Source organism: Lutra lutra, chromosome 7, assembly GCF_902655055.1.
Source record: "Lutra lutra chromosome 7, mLutLut1.2, whole genome shotgun sequence".
Taxonomy (NCBI): Eukaryota; Metazoa; Chordata; class Mammalia; order Carnivora; family Mustelidae; genus Lutra; species Lutra lutra.
The window spans coordinates 116,107,282-116,128,319 of record NC_062284.1 but is presented as its reverse complement, the minus strand read 5'-3'; the positions used below and the strand labels follow the sequence as shown (position 1 = coordinate 116,128,319).

The 21,038-nt window shown below is 44.9% G+C and overlaps 1 protein-coding gene across 7 annotated transcripts in view; it reads right to left on the bottom strand.

The window, feature by feature from the left end:
• Positions 1-21,038, bottom strand: part of SMOC1 (SPARC related modular calcium binding 1) — a 152,105-nt gene that overhangs the window by 65,170 nt on the left and 65,897 nt on the right. For all 7 annotated transcript variants that reach the window (XM_047737985.1, XM_047737986.1, XM_047737987.1 and 4 more), the window contains exons 2-3: positions 18,847-19,012; positions 17,349-17,461 (exon numbers count right to left, since the gene is read on the bottom strand). In XM_047737985.1, the coding sequence (XP_047593941.1) occupies positions 17,349-17,461; positions 18,847-19,012 (279 nt within the window). The remainder of the gene's footprint in view (positions 1-17,348; positions 17,462-18,846; positions 19,013-21,038) is intronic.

Genomic DNA, 21,038 nt, shown 5'->3' with positions numbered 1-21,038 from the left:
CTTCTTTCCTTAACCCCATTCCCTCTGTCTGATGCCTAGAATGGCCCAGGCTTTGTAAGTAGAAAATAGAGCACTTCTTGTTTACTCGCTTTTATTTCCTTTTGGGGTGGGTGGGGGGGTGTGTGCAATATCAAATATGCTTTTTTTCTTTTTTAAATTTTTTAATTTTAGTATAGTTGAATCAAATATGCTTTTTTTGTTTTTTAAAGAAAGGTACCCGGTAATAAAGCTGCTTGTGGGTAGGAGCTGTATTCAGAGCAGAACCGGGCAAGTCTGGCCCGGGGTGAAGCTAGGGAGGGACAGGGATGGTCTGCAGGAGTGGGTGCTCTTTCTCCAACGGACTTCACGTTTAATGAAACCTTTCCACCTTCATACCTCCCTCCTGTGTTCTTATTTATTGCCTTTCCCTACTTTGATGGGGAAAAAAAATCCTACCCCTTTAATTTTGCAGAATCACTTAGCTAAATGACCTGCAGGGTCACCTCCTGGCATGTCGTGTGCAACCACAGGAGAGCGGCAGAAGTCCTAAGTGCGTGTAGATTAACGGCTAAGCTGGAAGGTTCCTAAGTGTGTGCTGCACACCAACTTGTGCCTCCCCACCCAACTGAACATTAGCTACAGTCTTGTAAAATCCAAAAAAAAAGTGTGGAGGTCACCTCCCAGAGGCCATTGAGTGAACCTCCCTCCCAGGGCAGAAGCACTCCCTCCTCTCCCCAGCAGCAGCCCTGTTAGATGCCAATTCAGTTCCCAGGATGGGAAGGTAAGTTCTCTCTGAGTCAGACATTCCATCTGTGGATTGCTCTACTTGTAAAAAGTTCTCCCTGTTCTGAGTCAGAATCTGAGTCACTATAGAGTTTACTCAGTGATCCTGAGTCAGCTCCCTGGGACTATTCAGTAAAAAGCTATTGTCATCCACAAAGGTTGGAAGATGGTTCTCTGTATCCCCCTGGTCATCTCCTCCCTGCCCCCCATCCCATCTGTTGGTTCTTCCACCTGCAAATCAAACATGTCTGGCTCCTGGGCAAGCATGCAGGGTCTGGGTGCTCCCAGCTGGGTGTCTGAACTCCCCATGGCCCCTGGTAAGTCTGTCCCTACATTTGTCTATCATGGAAATGAAAGGTGCCAGCTCTGGGCAGTGTCTGCTGCTGCTGCAGGAGGGTGTACTTGGGAAGGAGGGAAGGGCAGAGGCCTGCTTCTCCAGCCTTCCTGCAGCCCATGGGGAAAGGGAGGCTCAGAGGTGGGGGGCTTTGATCACCCTCTCTGCTGTTCTCTTTTTCAGTGCCTGGGCTGGAGCTAAGAAGCTGGTCTGGATGTTCCTTTTTAGCTCTTCCTCCTCTCCCCCTCCACACTCCAGAACTGTGTTTCCTCAAGTCACTGCTGCAGGCCTGAGATGCATGCTTAGCTTGCAAAACGAATGATGCTGGCCAATCTGGGAGAGGATGCTCTATGGCCGCTCAGCATCAAAGAGCAGGACAGAGCAGTGGCTGGGCTGCCAGGTCGCCACAGAACTTAATGGATACAGTGTTTGAGCATAAAACAGGCTCCATCCACCCACACCGTCTTGCACTCCTCTGCATTGGACGGGTGACTCCGGGGGTGACCGGTTCTTTCTCTGAAAAGAGGAAAGTGGTTGCCCCCACTGTGTACAAGAGCGTAGATGAACCCCTTGCTAGACGAGTCCTTCCTGCACACAGAAGGAGCAGGCCCTATCCCTGCCATCATCCACAAAACTAAAAATTCACTTTCACAGGACGGCCAACAATTGGGTATAGGATTTGATGAAAATGCTTTGGTACAAGATCATGAAGATGGCTGCATACCGCTCTGTCAATGTTAAAAGCCACTGAATTATACACTTGAAAGGATAAATGTCATGGAATATGGATTACATCACTAAAGCTGTTATTTTAATTTTTTTTAGGTAGGCTCCACACCCAGCATGGAGCCCAATGAGGGGCTTGAACTCACGATCTGAGACTGGACTTGACTTAGCTTAACCATATGCAGCTATAGATCGATATCTGGTGCCCCTCAAGCTGTTATTTTAAAGAACGAAACCAGGCGGCCAGCTCCCAGGTCATAGTGTGCTGACCTCTGAAACAGCTCAACCAGCTCTCCCATTTTATAGATGAGCAGACTGAGGAAGAGGAAAAAAAACTAACATCTAAGAAAACTACTATTTTGTGCTAAATAGTGGGTATTTTCATATGAATTATCATATGCAGTATCTGGCTTCATATGTATCAGATACATAATAAAAACATATGTAAAAATAGGAATAGGCTGCCTTGGGCATGGTAGATGTTCAAACTGTAACAATAATAATGTGTTTGTTGCTTATTTAACCAAAAAGGAATAAGAGATGCAACAACTTGACCGACAGTGGGTCTATTTACCATTATGCCACTTAGACATAAAGGATGGGCTTGATTTTTTTTTTCTTCACAGTGTAACTGCTTAAAAAAAAAAAAAAAGTTGGCATTGTACACGCCACAGAAGGCTTGGGGAGCCTAGAGCAGGCCACCATGCACTAAAACATACAGAACTGGCTTTGTCTGGGGGCATCCAAAGGAGCCATTTATAGCTAGAGAAACTCCGAATACTCTAGCTTCTGGATGCAGCCAGAGTTTTAGTACTTTACCTAGAGAGGACTCTGCCATGAGCAGAGACCCACATGGCTGCTCTAGGTAAGACAGTTCCCCACGAAGACAAAAAGACATAGCTCCTAGACTCATCAAAGATAGGACGGACCCTTCCCCTAGGACAGTGCTCGGCATTCCCGCCTGCTGATGTTCAATCTACCTTGGTCAGCACGGCACGGATACCCTCCATACTTGCGGGGGACCTGGAAGAGGAAGGTCCAGCTGGTAAGCCCTGGTGATCCCGGGGCAAGCTAGTCACATCTCAGGCCCACAGGGGCAACTTCAGGAACAGCAGTTCTACACGACAGGGTGGGGAGGGGGAGGAGTTCAAAAAGGAACATCAGGGACATCTGGGTGGCTCAGTGGGTTAAGCGGCTGCCTTCAGGTCAGGTCATGATCCCAGGTCATGGGATGGAGTCCCACCTCGGGCTCCTTGCTCGGCAGGGAAGCTGCTTCTCCCTCTGCCCCTGCCTGCCACTCTGTCTGCCTGTGCTTGCTCTCTCTCTCTCTAACAAATAAATAAATAAATAAAATCTTAAAAAAAAAAAAATTCCCTTAAAAAAAAAAAAAAAGGAACATCCACACCTGCTTCCTAGCTTGACCCAGGCACTAAGGAAATAATAGTTCCCTAGGTTTTTGGAAATATATCAGTAAGAACTACAGCAATGCTGACAAGGGGAGCCCACCATCTTTGCCCAAAAACCACAGAACTTTTTCTTTGCACTTCCAACTTCAGAACAAAGCATCATCGAAGGAAAAAATAATGACAGCTCCCCAAGTCCCTAAAGGCAAAAAAAAAAAAAAAAAACCCCTCAGGAAATAAAAAAGCATGTGTAAGTGTGCATTCGTGTGGGGAGCAGTGATTAGAACAAGTAAAAATGAGGAAGTGTTAGTGCCAGATAAATCTTTATTAAGGAAGACTGTTCCTGGAACATGAAATCAAAGATGGGAAACAGAATACATTCTGTCACAGAGAAGTAACATCACAAATGGTGTCTTATAGTCTCTAGCACTGTTAGAACCATCCAGCAGCCCCCCAAAATTGAAGTGGCTTGGGAATGTATTTGATAATAGCCATGAATCAGCCATGTTGCCCTCGATGCTGTGCAAGGCTATTTGGTGGTATGCATCAGATGCCTTAAAAAGTACGTGTCCTCTTGACCCAATATTTGACTTCCAGAAATTGAATCCCCAAACTTCTGGGATTCACTGTGTAGTCCACTCAGTGGAACACATTGCAGCTGTTAAAAACCAGGTAGCAGGGCAGGAGGATCCAAGATGGCAGCCCAGGAAGAACCTGAGCTCACCTCTGCTCGTGCCACATTGGGTCTACAGCTGCATAAGGATCATTTCTCTTTGAAAAAGATCTCAAAGCGTGACAAACTGCTTCTCTACAAGGAAGGATAAAAGGACCCCATCAAAATGGGTGGGAGAGGCAGAGACGCAGTCTTGGCAAAACCTCACACTCTCAACCCAGCCACTTGCTGACCCACAACAGGGAAGGCTCTCCCCAGTCCAGCATCTGTCTGAGAGCTCCTGGGATTTGCACCAGGGAGATGAGCCCCCCCCAAAACACCTGTCCTGGAAAAGCAAGGGGATGATGTGCAAGACACCCAAAATGCTGTAAGAAACTGAGATTTCCCTCTTTAGAGGTCTCGCAGGCAGTCCTGTTCACCCTATTCACTTATTCACTGGATCACTGAATGATCCAGTCCAAAAGCAATTTGAAAAGCACCTGGACCGTATGTAAAGGAGATTCATTTCCTGGTCTGGGGGCTTCTGCTGGAGCGGCAGTGGACAGTGGGGTTCTCTCTAGAGACATCAGTGCCAGCAGATGCTATCTGGGTCCTCTCCACTTACTGGGGCAGGCAGGCCCATTCAGACACAGCACCCTCCCCTGCCCCACTGGGAGGCAGGAGGAAGGGTGGGGAGGCAATGGTCCTGACACGGTCCCCTTGCCCTGTTGAAGCCAGAGGCGGTCACAGAGCCACCCTGCTCCCTAGCTGGGGTAGATAGTCACCGATGCCCATGGCATTCTCCCACTCCTTTGCTAAAGTCAGCAGCACAAGTGGTTATCACACTCTCCCACACCCTCACTGGGGCTGGTGACTTTGAGTGGTCGTGGCTTTCTGCAGCACCCAATCTGGGGCCAGCGAGCCCAGTGCAGGCAAGGCACTCTCTAGTGGGACAGCTGAAGTCCTTGAGTGTGCACAGTCGCAGCATTATCCCACTGCATTTCTGAAGCCAGACAGTGGGCCCCACCCCTGCTCTCTCCAGCTGCCCTGCTAAAGTCAGCACACACAGACTGCACAGGGGAAACCCCTTGTTTGCCTGGCCCTGGTGGCCAAGGGGGCTGACTTTCCTGAGCTCCCAGGGACTATAACAGACAGTTATAAATTCTAAGACAGTTCCCGGCAAGCCAACACCTTGTGCAGGCACAGTCCAGACAGCCAACTGAAACACACACCCAGTCCTGTGAAAAAGGCCTATTTACTAATCCTAGAGCTACAGCCTGGGGGACAGGCTTCAGGTTTCCCACACTGCTAGAAGCTAGTGAGGCGCTCCCAGAGAACATAAGCAGGGAGACACCATTCTTGCATGACCTTTGGTCTTGCTATGGCTTGACAAGACCCCCCAGAAAAGAGTTTATATATTCATCTGAAGCCCGGAGTTTTGCAACTGTCACCCAGGGGACACCTCCAGATCTCTTGACCTGGAGGCCGGCAGGGATGACGAATGCAGCCCCACAAAACTATAGAAACATATACATATTCTTTAAAAGCTTTTAAAAACTGCTGCCTGAGGGTCTGGCTTCCAGTTGGTCTGAAACTAGGTGCTAAATGAGATCCTTTCCCTTGTAATATGGACAGATGTCGACATGCCCTGATATATCAAGAATAACTCGGGTTGTTTGGACAATCACCAGAGTTCAGTAGACAACCAAGAACTAGGGCAAAGTTGAACTGTAAGGTTCATTACGTGCACAAGGTCACTGCTTTAAGAACTGGGAGAGGTAGCTTGTTTTGCCTAATGCATTGAAACAGACAAAGGAAGTCAATCAAAATGAGGAAACAGAATTATGTTCCAAAAGAAAGAACAGGACAAAACCTCAGAAAAGGACCTGTGTAATGATACAGAGATATGTAATCAAGCTGGTGAAGAATTCAAATGATCATAAAGATGTTCACTGAATTTGGGAGAAAAATGGAAGAACCCAGTGAGAACTTCAACCAAAGAGAGAGGAAATATTTTTAAAGTACCAAAAAGAAGGGGCACCTGGGTGGCTCAGTGGGTTAAAGCCTCTGCCTTCGGCTCAGGTCATGATCTCAGGGTCCTAGGATCAAGCCCCGCATCGGGCTCTCTGCTCAGCGGGGAGCCTGCTTCCCCCTCTCTCTCTGACTGCCTCTCTGTCTCCTTGTGATCTCTGTCTGTCAAATAAATAAATAAAATCTTAAAAAAAAATAAAAGTACCAAACAGAAGTCACAGTGTTAAAGAATATAAAAACTGAGCTGAAAAATATATGAGAGGGGTTCAACAGCAGGCTGGATGAACCAGAAGAATGGATCAGCAACCTGGAAAACAAAGCCCTGGAATTCACCCAGACAGAGCAATAAAAAGAAAAAAGAATTTTAGAGGCAGCTGGTAGCTCAGTTGGTTGGACATCCAACTCTTGATTTTGGTCAGGTCATGGTTGAGCAGTTGTGAGATCGAGCTCCACATCAAGCCCAGCGCTGAGCCATGCATGTGGACTCGGTGGGGAATCTGCTTGAGATTCTCAACCTGTTCCTCTGCTCTTCTTCTCTCTTTCTCCCTAAATAAATAAAATCTTAAAAAGAAAAAAGAATTGTAAAAATAGAACTAACTTAAGAGACCTGTAAGATAACATCAGGCAGAATAACATCCACATTATAGGTATAGGGGTCCCAGAAGGAGAAGAGAAAAAGAAAGGGGCAGAAATCCTATTTGCCAAAAACTCCCTAACCTGGGGGGGAAACAGACATCAAGGTACAGGAAGCCCAAAGAGTTCTAAATGAAATGAACCCAAAAAGATCCACACCAAGGCACATTATAATTAAAATGTCATAAGTTAAAGAGAAAATCTTAAAAGCATCAAGAGAAAAGCAACTGGTTACGTACAAGAGAAACCCCACAAGACTATGAGCAGACTTTTCTGCAACTTCCAACCACAAATATTCTACCTGGCAAGGTTATCATTCAGAAGTGAAGAAGAGACAAAGTTTTCCAAATAAGCCAAAGCTAAAATAATTCATCACCACTAAACCAGCTTTATAAAAAATGTCAAAGGTACTTCTTCTAAACTTAAAAAAAAATGGCATTAATTAATTAAAACAACAACAACAACAAAATGCAAAAGTAAAGATTTCATTGGAAAAGATAAATATATATAGTAAAGGTAGTGGTTAAATCACTTATGAAGCCAGAGTGAAGGTTAAAAGACAGAAGTAGTAGAATTAACTAAAACTACATTAGTTATAAGATATATAAAATAAAAAGAGGTAAAGTGTAATGTCAAGCACATAAAAACCTTGAGGGGGAGAGTAAAAATGTAGAGTTTGGGAATGTATTCAAATTCAAGTTTCAAATTCAAATTCAACCTAAAGGAGACTGGTATATATACATAGTATATTCTATGTAAATCTTGTGGTAACCATAAAGCAAAATTTATAGTAATACATAAAAGAAAATGAGAAAAGGATCCAAACATAACACTAATGACAAAAAAGGAGCACAGAGAAAGTACAAAAACAGCCAGAAAACAATTAACAAAATGGCAATGATTACATACCTATCGATAAGTACTTTAAAATGTCAATGAACTAAATTCTCCAATCAAAAGACATAGAGTGGCTGAATGGATTAAAACACACACATGCACACATATACACACACACACACACACACAACAACAACAACAACAACAACAACAAGACTCATATATGCAGCCTACATAGAAGAGACTCAATTCAGAAGTAAGAACACAAACAGACTGAAAGTGAAGGAATGGAAAAATATATTCCATGCAAATGGAAACCAACAGAAAGCTTGTGTAGCAATACTTATATCCAACAAAATAGTCTTTAAAACAGAGACTGTAATAAAAGTCAAAGAAAACCACTATGTAATGATAAAGAGGTTAATCCAGCAAAAAGATACAGCATTTATAAATATATAAGTACCCAACATTGGAGTACCAAAGTACATAGAGCAAATATTAACAGACATAAATGGGGAAATGAACAGCAATATGATAATAGCAGGGGACTTTAGCACCTACTTACATCAATGGATAGATCATCCAGACAGAAAATTAGTAAGGAAACAGCAGCCTTAAATGAGACATTAGACCATATGGACTTAATAGATATATACAGAACTGTCCATCCAAAAGCAGCAGAATACACATTCTTCTCAAGTGCACACAGAACACTCCCCATGATAGATCATATTAGGCCACAAAACAAATCTCAATAAACTGATGAAGATTAAACTCATTTCAAGCATCTTTTCTGACTACAATGGTATGAAACTAAGAATTAATTACAGGAGAAAACTGGAAAAACCACAAACACTTGGAAATTAAACAACATGCTACTGAACAACTATCAGAACAAAATCAAAGAAGAAATAAGAAAATACCAGGAGACAAATTAAAACAGAAAAATGGCATAAAAAAATCTGTGAATGTAACTATAGCAGTTCTAAGAGGAAAGTTCATTGTAATACAGGTCTACCTCAAGAATCAAGAAAAATCTCAAATAAGAAATCTAATTTTACACCTAAAGGAACTAGAAAAAGAAGAACAAATGAAACCCAAGGGTAGTAGAAAGAAAATGATTAGAGCAGAAATAAATAAAATAGAGAATAAAAAGACAATAGAAAAGATCAATGAAACTAAGAGCTGGTTCTTTGAAAAGGTAAATAAAATTGACAAACCTTCAGCTAGACTCACCAAGAAAATAAAAAAGAAAGAACTCAAAGAAATAAAATAAAAAATGAAAGAGAAGTTACAAGAGATACCATAGGAATACAAATGATTATAAGAGACGTCTATGAACAATTGCATACCAACAAATTGAGCAAACTAGAAGAAAGGAATAAATTCCAAAAAACATACAATCTTCTAAAGCCGAATCAAGAAGAAATAGAAAATGTGAATAGAGTGATCTCTAGCAAGGATACTGAGGCTAAATCTTCCCAACAAGCAAAAGTCCATATGGCTTCACAGGTAAAGTCTATCAAACATTCGAAGAAGATTTAATACCTATCCTTCTTAAACTCTTCCAAAAAGTTGAAGAGGAGAGAACACTCGCAAACTCATTTTAAGAAGCCAGCATCACCCTGAACAAAAACTGGATAAGGACAACAACAACAAAAGAAAATTTAAAGGCCAATACCCCTGAAGAACATAGATACAAAACTCCTCAACAAAATGTCAGCAGGCCAAACCCAACAATAAAAGATCATACACTGTGATCAACTGGGATTTACTCCAGGGATGCAAGGATGGTTCAATATCCACAAATCAAGTGGTATATCACATTAGCGAAATGAAAGATAAAAATGATATGATCATCTCAACAGATACAAAAAAGTACTTGGCAAATTCAACATCCATTTATGATTAAAACTTCTCAACAAAGTGGATATAGAGTGAATGTACTTCCACATAATAAAGGCCACGTGTGACAGACACAATGCTAATACTATTCTCAATGATGAAAGCTGAAAACCTTTCCTCTAAGATCAGGAACAAGACAAGAAGCCCCACCCTCCCCACTTTTAGTCAACATAATATTGGAAATCCTAGCCACAGCAATTAGGCAAGGAAAAGAAATAAAGTTCATCTAAATAAGAAAAGAAGAAGTAAAACATTCACTATTTGCAGATGACATGATATTATACGGAGAGAACCCTAAAGATTCCACCAAAGGCAAGGGGAACAAAAGCAAAAATAAACAAAACAAATGGGACTACATCAACCCCAAAAGTTTCTGCACAGAGAAAGAAACCATCAACCAAATGAAGTGGCAACCTATATATTCAACAAGGAGTTAACATCCAAATATATAAAGAACAACTTAAAAACAAATGAGTTTAAAACAATCCAGTTTAAAAATGGGCAGAGGATCTGAATAGACATTTTCCCACAGAACACACACAGACGGCCAAAAGGCACATGAAAAGATGTTCAGTATCACTAATTGTCAGGGAAATGCAAATCAAAACTGCAATGAGATATCACCTTCCACCTGTCAGAATGGCTAGTATCGAAAGGATAAGAAATAACAAGTGTTAGAAAGGATGTGAAGAAAGTGGAACCCTCATGGACAGTTGGCTGTAACGTATATTGGGGCATGACTACAGAAACAGTATGGGGGCTCCTTAAAAAATTAAAAATAGAACTACCATATGACCCAATAATTCCACTTCTGGATTTAAAGAAAATGGAAACACTAACTCATAGAGACAGAAGTACTCCTACGTTCACTGCAGCATTATTTACAATAACCAGGATACGGAAACAATCTAAGTGTCCAACAATAGTTGAATGGAAAAAGAAGACATGGCCTGTGTGTGCGTGTGTGTGTGAGTGTGCAATGGAATATTAGCCATAAAAAGAATAAAATCTTGCCATTTGTAATAACACAGATGGATCTTGCGTGTTAGGTTAAGTGAAATAAGTCAGAGAAAGACAAATACTGCATGATTTCACTTGTATGTAGAATCTAAAAAACAAAACAAACAAAGCCCAGGTACAGAGAACAGACTGGTAGCTGCCAGAGGGGAGAGGGGTTGGTAGGTATGAAAAAGATTAAGGGAACCAGAAGTACAAACTTCTGGCTGTAAAATAAGTAAGTCATGAGATGTAATGTAGAGCATAGAGAATGTGATCAGTGTTATTGTATTACATTTGTATGGTGACAGATGGTAACTAGACTTACTGAGCTGATCATTTCACATTGTACACAAAAATTGAATCACTGTGTTGTACACCCGAAACTAACATAACATTGTATGTCAGTTATACGTCAATAAAAATTTTAAAATTAGGTAGATTTATATATAAGATGGAAATAAGTCCACAATGTAATTAGTTTAAGAAAATGTTATTCAAAGAGGGGCGCCTGGGTGGCTCAATTAAGCATCTGCCTTCGGCTCAGGTGTTGATACTGGGATCCTGGGATTGAGTCCTGCATTGGGCTCCCTGCTCAGTGGGGACCCTGCTTCTCCCTCTGCCAGCCATTCCCCCTGCTTGTGCTCACTTGCTCTCTCTCTCTGACAAATACATAAATAAAATCTTTAAAATAAATAAATTAAAGCATTGTATTAGTTATTAATATTTTTTTAAAAGAAAATGTTATTTTAAAGTGTAAGATATTAGGGCACCTGGGTGGCTCAGTGGGTTAAGCCTCTGCCTTCGGCTCAGGTCATGATCTCGAGGTCCTGGGATCAAGTCCCGCATCAGGCTCTCTGTTCAGTGGGGAGCCTGCTTCCCCTCTCTCTCTCTGCCTGTGTCTCTCCCTACTTGTGATCTCTGTCAAGTAAATGAATAAAATCTTTAAAAAAAAAAAAGATTTTATTTATTTATTTAACAGACAGAGATCACAAGTAAGCAGAGACGCAGGTAGAGAGAGAGAGGAGGGAAAGCAGGCTCCCTCCTGAGTAGAGAGCCTGATGCGGGGCTCGATCCCAGGACCCCGGGACTATGACCTGAGCCGAAGGCAGAGACTTTAACCCACTGAGCCACCCAGGTGCCCTGATAAATAAAAATCTTTTAAAAAAATAAAAAGGTATAAGATATTATACCATTTTTGTGCTAAATAATAAGTATGTGTAAAGAGAAAAAACTGGAGAGTTAGACACTTACCTGTTGCTCTTTCTTTTTTTTTTTTAATTTTATTTATTATTTATTTGAGAGAGAGAAAGCGTGTGAGCACGTGTTCAAGCAGGGGGAACGACAGGCAGAAGGAAAAGGAGAAACAGGATCCCTGCAGAGCAGGGAGCCCCATGCGGGTCTCCATCCCAGCACCCTGCGATGGCAACTGAGCCGAAGGCAGACGTTTAACTAACTGAGCCATCCAGGCACCCCCAACTGCTTTTTCAAGGAGGTAAGATCACTGACTCTATCTTTCTACCTTTCACACCTCTGCATTTATCAGAATTCTCTTTACAAAGCATATATAACTTTGCTATTTAGAACAAAATGAAGATAGTTCTCTTTTTAACTATTTGACGAATTGAGTCCCTAACATACCTGCATACACCCACTACGTAAAATGAGCCTCTGTAACACATCGTTTTACTAGCTACAGAGTGCAGAAGTTATGAATTGAGTATAAATGATATCTAATTGGTTTAAGTGATTTTCCATTACTGGATGTTTAGATTGCTTCCAAACTTTTGCTACTATCAGCAGAACTTAGATGAAAGTCCATGTGGCTAAGTATTTGCACATATTTTTTTTTAAGATTTTATTTATTTGACAGAGGTCACAAGTAGGCAGAGAGGCAGGCAGAGAGAGAGGAAAGGTGGCAGGCTCCCCACTGAGCAGGGAACCCCATGCAGGGCTCAGTCCCAGGACCCTGAGATCATGACCTGAGCCGAAGGCAAAGGCTTAACCCACTGAGCCACCCAGGCACCGCTTTGCATGTATTCTTAATGTTTCCTGAGAATAAATTCCTAGAATTGGAAGGGTGGGCATAAGATGTGGGCACATCTAAGGACTCTTGACACACATTGTGAAATTGTTCCATAAAATGTCAATGCTGATTTACTTTCCAAACTGTAATATGGGGGGGGTAGCTTTTTCCCTTTAGTAATTCTCAATTTTTAACAATTTTTCTCCAATTTTTAACACTTTGGTAAGCAAAATGACTTTTTTTTTTTTTTTAGTTTGTATTTCTTTAATTACTAAGGCAAATGAGATGTTCCGTATTCATTTATCGGCTAGTTGTGTGATTTGCTGGTTGGTATCTCTTGTCTGCTTTTCTACTAGGATCATTTTTCTGGTGTGTAAGAATTCTTCATTTATCAGCTCTTTGTCATTAAGGCTAATAAATGTCATTTGTCTTTTAGTTTTGGTTAAGTTTAATGTTCAGAAACTTTTTAAAAAAAGATTTACTTACTTTAGAGAGAGAGAGATAGAGAGAAAGTAGGGAGGAGGAGCATGGAGGAGGGGCGGAGGGAAGGGGGAGTATCACAAGCCAACTCCTCACTGAGCACAGAGCCTGCTGTGGGGCTCGATCTCACCACCCTGAAATCATGACCTGAGCTGAAATCAAGAGTCAGACACTTAAGCGACTGAGCCACTCAGGAGCTCCTGCTCAGAAACTTTTCATTGGTATAAATTTTTTCAACAACAAAATGCACTTGGAATTCCAAATTACTCATTTGTAAATGGGGATGTGAAATATAACCATTTGAAATACGACCCTGTATATTAGCTACTTTATCATTGGTTTTCATATCTTTTCAAGGAAAGCTACTCGAAGACACATGTTGCAACATTTCTTGAACCCTCCACGGCAACCAGCACACAGCCCAGAGCAGGACTCCAAGATGTTGGAGATGAAAACAGCACTGTGTCTGGGATTTGCTTTGAAACAGTCCAGTTCAGGGTGGGAGATGAAAACAAGACAGAAACAAAACAGAATCAGCCACATGTTAGTAATTGTTAACTCTGGCTGGGTAAGGGGTGCAAGGGGTTCTTTATACCATTACTTCTTGTTGTATATTTGAAGATTTCTGTAATCAAAAGGATTTTTTTCTCCCCCCCCCCCCTTTATGGATTGGCCACCAGCTTCACAGTGGGGCCTTCTAGAATAACAACAGTGCTGAATATGAACTACACACACATCAAGGCCACTTTTTATAACATAAAAACGTTAAAAGCCCAGGCCTTGAAAATTAGGTAGGGCTGGGTACAAACCCTTTCTAGTGTCAGTGATCTTGAACCAGTTCTCAACCTCTCTGAAACTGAGTTTTCCTTTATAAGGAAGGGCACTAGTAACTACCGCAAAGGGTTCAGGCAAAGATTAACGGGTATAAAACTCAGTGCCTCGCACCCACCGGCACTCAGCAGAGGAGCCTTCATCATGACTCAGTGATGCACCAGCCTGACAAGCTCCAGCCAGCATTTCCTGGTGGTGTTAATCCAATCCCCTTCTACTGCAGCTGAGCTTTCAGCTAATCGGTTTGGGCACCAGACAACCGCTTGGCAGAGGACTAGGCAGAACAGATGTCAGGAATTATGTTCCCGACACCCAGAAGAGAAAACAGATAAGGCCGCAGGAAAGGACAAAGCACTTAACTCCCAACCTGACTCAGCGGGTCCCCAGAGAGAACTGAACTCCACATTCCAAGGATGCAATCAAGAACAAGAGTGATGACAACAGCGGGTCATTCAAAAATTTGACCAAACGCTGTCATCACCTAGGGAGCTGAAAATAACACAACGTCTGGGGCCCACTCCCCTCCCAGCATGCGGGGTGTAGACTGGGTATCAAGGTTTTTCAAAGTCCCACATGACCTAAGGCACAGCCCCCCTGCTGTGGGGGCTGGGGTGGGAGCTGGGAAGAGGACAGGGCAAACAAAGAAGAGAACAGAGACCACTGCATCGCACATGAACCCCATTAAAACCAGCCCACTCATGTGGTCCCAAGCTGTGTCCCATGACAAACAAATCTAGTCCTATTAGGGTCCCCTTGCTCCCTCTATAAACTTCAAGAGCCCATTACTGGTAATAATTCACAGGGCTGAAATATGGTAATAACATCAGGATGCGTGCCTATCGGTATTTTAAGGAGTACCGAAGTGACAGCCCCCTCTGGATGCTGGTCTCACAAAACAAAACAACAAAGTCAGGCTAAGCGACGGAGGGGACTGGGGGAGGCAGAAAGCGCTCTGTCTCACAGCCATCGGGCAGCCTGTCCCCGCTCCTGAAACACACTCAAAGAGGCAGCCTCATTTCGTGAAGTTACTGCAGCATCTTTGATCAAGGCAAAAAGCACATCCGTTTCAATCACCGTAACGGGGCGAGCGGGCTGTCGGGTCACCAGCTGCCCACCGTGGTGAGCCGGCCTCGGGCCTGCGGACACATGGCAGTGCTTAGTGTGTCAGACAAATGAAGGGGTTCTTGACTGTCTAGCCAACATTTGCTGAACTTCAGGGGCCCCTGTGTTTAGCAATTCCTCTCCCGGCAAACACCACCTGGTCAGGAACGACCTCGCCAAAGCCAAAGCCGGCCAGCAGCTCTCTGTCGCCAGGCAGCAAAGCCCTGAGAGCCAGGAGGGCAGGAGTCAACCTTCTCATGAGCAACACACGGGAGGTGACACAATCTTCGAGAAAGGGGAGAATGACGACCATCCACTTGCCCTCCTCCTCACGACCTCCATCCTGGTTCCCGGTCCCAAACCTAGTCGAAAGAGGTCTGATTTTCTCCCCTACGTGGGAATTCCCAGCAGTGCGGTTCCAGAGACAGACACAAACACGTGCCTTCTTTTCACCAGAATACATGAAAAATAAGAAATTGCAGAGGGAGAGGTTCAACAGAAGGTTTTCCTTTCCTTAAGTCACATTGTCCATAACATCTTGGGAAGACGTGAGCAGTAGTGCCAGCGTAGATCTGGAGAGGACGCTGAGGAAAATGCAGGATATTTAAATAGCATCTATGCGTTCCAAGGGTTGGACGTGCACGAGCATATGTAAATCCTTACCACAGCCCCATGAGGTAAGCTATCGTGATACTCATTAATAATAGTCATAACAAGAGTAACATATAATAACATACATAACGTAATGACTATGATTATGTATGATAATAGTGGTGACCATAATCTCCATTTTTCACATAAGGACACTGAGGTCCAGAGCTCTATGACTCGCCTGAGGTCGGGGCTGGGTGCCTTCAGGAACCCCGGGGAAAACCATAGCAGGAGACTGCCTTCTGGCAGTCCACGCCTCAGAGCCATCTGGAAAGCTGCCAGGGCAGGGCAGAGCAGAACAGGGATGACTAAGGGCCTGGGAGCGGGAGGGGTCTGACTTTGAAGCCCAGCCCTGCCTCTCCCTGTCCCTGTATGTGGGGATAACAACACGTACCTCGCAGGCTTGTGGTGAGGCGTTAGTGAGAAAAGGAATAAAGGTGCTTCTTGGGGCGCCTGGGTGGCTCAGTGGGTTAAGCCGCTGCCTTCGGCTCAGGTCATGATCTCAGGGTCCTGGGATCGAGTCCCACATCGGGCTCTCTGCTCAGCAGGGAGCCTGCTTCCCTCTCTCTCTCTGCCTGCCTCTCTGTCTGCTTGTGATCTCTGTCTGTCGGATAAATAAATAAAATCTTTAAAAAAGAAAAAAAAAAAGTGCTTCTTGAATTGTCGGCAGCCAAGGCCAGTTTAACCCAGAGGCTCTCCATCCTGGCTGAACATTTGAATCAGCTGGGAACTTTAAAAAGTACGATGCCCAGGGGCACCTGGGTGGCTCAGTGGGTTAAAGCCTCTGCCTTCGGCTCAGGTCGTGATTCCAGGGTCCTGGGATCGAGCCCCGCATCGGGCTCTCTGCTCAGCAGGGAGCCTGCTTCCCCTCTCTCTCTGCCTGCCTCTCTACCTACTTGTGATCTCTGTCTGTCAAATAAATAAATATTTAAAAAAAAAAAAAAAGTACGATGCCCAAACCCTTCCCCGCCACCCCTCTGCATTTCCACGCCAACAAGTGGTCTATCCGAAATCAGCAATCCCCAGGCCCAGCCCCAGAAAGAAACCAAAGGCCAGCCTGCAGCGTCTGCCCCCTTGATTCAGAATTACAGGAAAGCTTTTAAACCTCGGAAGCCTCTTCTTCCAGCCCTGAGGCAGTGGGACTCCTCCAAATGCTGCTCTATTTCCCACAGGGAGAAGCAGGCACCAGGCCCACCCCCAACCACATGACTGATTCACGCTGGTCCAGTGTGACCTTCCCTACGTTCACCCAAACCACACCTTCATCCAGCTGCCTCACACCCGGCACACTATATCCCCCATCCAGTCGGAAAGCTTTATAAAGGAGCGCCCTATTGTCCCGTGCTGCCCGTGTTTTAGAAAGAGTTGTGCCAACACCAATACCCAACATCGATTCTACACAAAGCACTAACCAGAAGACCATGCAGGATGAGATGGGGGGACGGCCCGAAGGCAATTTTTAAATCTGAGCGTGTGCATGCACACTCCTGTGTGATGTGTGTGCGTGTGCACACACACACGCACTCCAAGAATCATGGTACAACGTGTACTTAAAAGGAGCCCTGCTTTGTTCAAGGACTAAAGGTGGGAAGAATGGGATTGCAGAAGGGGTAGAAATAAACAGTGAAGGGATTACTAGGGTTGCCCTTGGAAACTGGCAGGGATAAGAAAAATAATCAGCCCGCATTTGACAGAAGAGAAAAATGGAGACAGCCAGCAGGGAGGACGGGGACCAAGCAATGCCAGTTTCCTGGCTCAGACTTCCATGCCCCTTTTCAGGAGCCACTGCCAGCTGGCGAGGGATGGCACGGAGGGCCCCGGCGGGGGAATGCAGGCACCAGAAGGTAGCACAGAGGGGTGTCAAAGAGCCCTCCACAGTTTCCCAGAAAGCAAAGGCTCTGAGGGGCCCTCCCACTCGCAAGCACCTCCCCTCGGCCATAGTCCAGGAAATGGGCCTGAGAGACTTGGCCAAGGCCTCACCTGGGTAAAGGAGCCATCCTCGCTGCACTCCGGGACAAACACCGCCTCCTGGGGCTTCTTGGCTTGCTCCAGGGCCTGAGCCCGCTCCAGGCGACACTTGCTCTGGCCAGCGTCTATAAGAGGAGAGGAGGAGCGAGGTTCGTACTTCCCTTGAATCCACACGGGAGCCATGAGACAAAATGGCTGCCCAGGCCTAGGAAAGCTGAGACAGAGCCTCTCTGTGGGCGGCGGGGGGGAGCCCGTACCACCAACTGGCTTTTCTAACAACACAAAGCCAGTGGCTAGTACGTGCTACTCAGCCTCCCCTTCCCCTTAGTGTTATTCTTAGAAAAGTTAGGGAGGTGCCTTTATACCAGATTCTGCTTATTTTTTTTTCTCCCAAATACCCTCAGCCCCTCCCATGGGAGGAAAAAAAAGTCCCACTTCTATTATTTTTCACCGGGTTTATTGAAAATCTTGCAAGCCCAAGGGGTCTCAGAGATGTTTTAGAGTTCAAGAATGGCAAGTGTTGGGGCACCTGGGTGGCTCAGTGGGTTAAGCCTCTGCCTTCGGCTCAGGTCATGATCCCAGGGTCCTGGGATCGAGTCCCATGTCGGGCTCTCTGCTCAGCAGGGAGCCTGCTTCCCTTCCTCTCTCTCTCTGCCTGCCTCTCTGCTTACTTGTGATCTCTCTCTGTCAAATAAATAAATAAAATCTTAAAAAAAAAAAAAAAGAAAGAAAGAAAGAAAGAAAAAGAATGGCAAGTGCTTTCTTTGGAAGATCAGAAGCTCTAAGGCAGCCTGCTTGGTCTCACACAATTCCTACAAAAGCTCTAAGCAGCCCACGGCTCACAAACGCAAATATCTACAGGGCGGAGGAAAGTGATATAAATTAGGGAGCTGAATCGGGTGTGCAAAGAATGGCACTCAGCTTGGAGATGCCGCAACTGGAGAACAGGCCCCCCCTTTTAAAGGAGGGAGCTGCCACTCAGGTCTCACCATGTGTCTCTCTGTGGGAGGGAACACAGACCTAATATGATCAGAGCTTCCAGTTATTTATGAGAAGTCTAAAAATCCAGATTTTCATGTTGAATCTCTCCACTTTTAAATGTTGTCTCAAATGTTTTTAATATTTTTAAACATGTAAGCAGCCCAAACAAAATACATCTGTTGGCCAACAATTTGGAAGCCTTCCCTATTCAGGAGCCAACAATAATGTCTTGCCATTTTAAGCATCTCCATTTACAAAAATAAAAAATAAAAATAAATAGCTCTAGCCAGATAGCAGTACATCCGCTAAGCCCTAGCCTGGTGGCAGTATTTGAAAGACAGAATAGTGCTCATTCCTTCGAGTAGGCCCGCTTTCCTTCTCCTAGTCCCCAGGGGAGGGGTGGAGAGAGAGCAGCAAACACAAGGAATGGACTCATTCTGAGCCTCCCCCACGGACAGCGCCCCATGCAGGGCATGGTGGCGCCTGCCTGGGAGCCTCCTGTCTGCTGGGCCGGTGTGCACACACTCACCTTTGCATCTGCCACGATGCACCACACCCAGATTCGGGTCTCTGCACTTGGCTCGTTGGTACTCACACATGGACTCATAGGACCTGCCGTCGGAGGCACAGATGGGTTTGGGCTGAGTCCTGGAGCAGTGGAGGTTGCACTGAGGGTCACGGTCGCTTATGAGGAACTAGGTTGGAGAGAAGTGAAAGGGTGTCCAGGTTACTTTTGCAAGGAAAGTAGGGGTGAGTCCATGTCTCACAATACTGGTTTGCCTGGGGGAGCAAGTCCAGAATAAACCCAGAAAGTTATTAAATCCTAGAAGGGGACGGGGAACGGAGCAGCCATGAAGCCTAACCAAGGAAAGCATCCTGTGCTAAGTCATTCACAGGTAGGATCTCCTTAATCCTCACAATGGCCCTGTGAAGTAGGAACTGTTTGTTTTGTAGATAAAGAAATTCCAGCCAGAAAGAGGTAACTGGTCCAACGTTACACAGCTATAAGTGATGGGCTTGAACCTAGATCAGTCAGAAGTCAAATCAAAGCTTTTACCACCAGGATATTCAGTCTCTCCATCTTTGCATGTGGCCACACGACCTCTGTTTGGGTACTTTCCCAAATCCAGAACTCACTAGCAATCTCTACATTCCATCTTTGGAGAGTTTCATGTATTAGAAAATAGCTTGGAGACCCAACTCCATCACCCTTCAATTTCTGCCCACTGCTCTCTGGCAGAATACGAGTGATTTTCTATGAGAAAGGGATTTCCTGATTTTAAAAGATCATAATAATCAGATTGGGAAATGCTGAGTTAAACAGGTTCCTTTACTGCAGGACTTCTCAGACACGTTTGGTACGTCCTTACGGACCATGCTGGCAGCCAATTGTGTGCTACTCTTTCCATTGAGCTACTTCCCTTCCCTTGAATCTGGACTAGCCTCAGTAATTTGACCAATAGCATGCTGTGGAAATGATATTTGGGACTTCTGAGCTTTCCAGCTTCCTCCCAGGCCTCTCGCAACACTCACTCTGGGGGAAGTCAGCCACCCGGCAAGAAGCCTAACAATCCTGAAACCGTCACACTATGAGGAAGCCCAAGCTAGCATGTGCCAGAGCCACGGGCAGACAGAAATGCCCCACCAACCCAGGCACAGAGACCCAGTGAATGAAGAAGCCATCTGATGAGTCCACCCCGCGCCCACTCTCCTCTGATTGCAGCTACCAGATGGAAGTAAGTATTTGTGTGAGACACCCCAAGTGAGAATCGCCCAGCTGAGCCCAGTCAACCCAGGGAGCTGGGTTGGGATAGCAATACATCATTGTGCTAAGCCACTGAGTTTTATGGTAGCTGGTTACACAGCAAGAGATAAGCAGATCAAGGGGCATGTAAGATAACGCATCTCCCACTTACTTGACCATGAACACTTTTATCAGTGAACCCCTATTAGCAACTATACGATACAGCAGGAAAATAATAATTGGATCATACAATAATGAGCTTCTGTTGAATAACCCATGATTAGGTTGCATGGGCCTTGAGAACTGGATCCATTCTTAGCCATCCCTAAATACCAGAGTTCTAGGCCCACTCAAGGCTCTCTACCAGCACAAGATGACAGAATGCATATCTCACCATAATGCAGGCAATGTCATGAGCGCACATCTGGCCATTGGTGATACTAGAGTTGACTGAATAATCATGCCAAGCTCAAAGGGTTTAGGGGAGGTGTGAATACGACCCCTGTTTCGGGTGTATCTTGAAGCCCTTTGTGCAAAGCAAATAAATGAGAACTTGACCCTTTTCCAGAACAGCAGAGGGAGACTGGAGGCAGCATCACTCCGTTCAAGAGAGCACTAGGAACAACCCCACCCCCCATACTGGCCAAATTCCTAGTGAGTCCAAGCCCATCCACTAGTGCTCAGACCGCCTCCCAACTATAAAACCAGTACCTCCCGCTAGACTGACCTCCCACCTGGGTGTTGGCTGCTCAGCACAGGGAGGGAGCAGCTGTGGACTAAAACCATGCCAGCCTCCTCAGGATCGACAGTGCAACTTGTCTTCCCTGCAGACCCTTGGGGCTCCCACGTGCATGGGCTCAACCTGAGTCCTGCCCAAGCCCAGAGGGAAATGCCCTGAGTGTCTCATAAGAGAGTCCAGCATTCTGGGATTGAAACTAACACAGCAGAGAGCCATATCCAGAGGAAGCCCGCTGCCT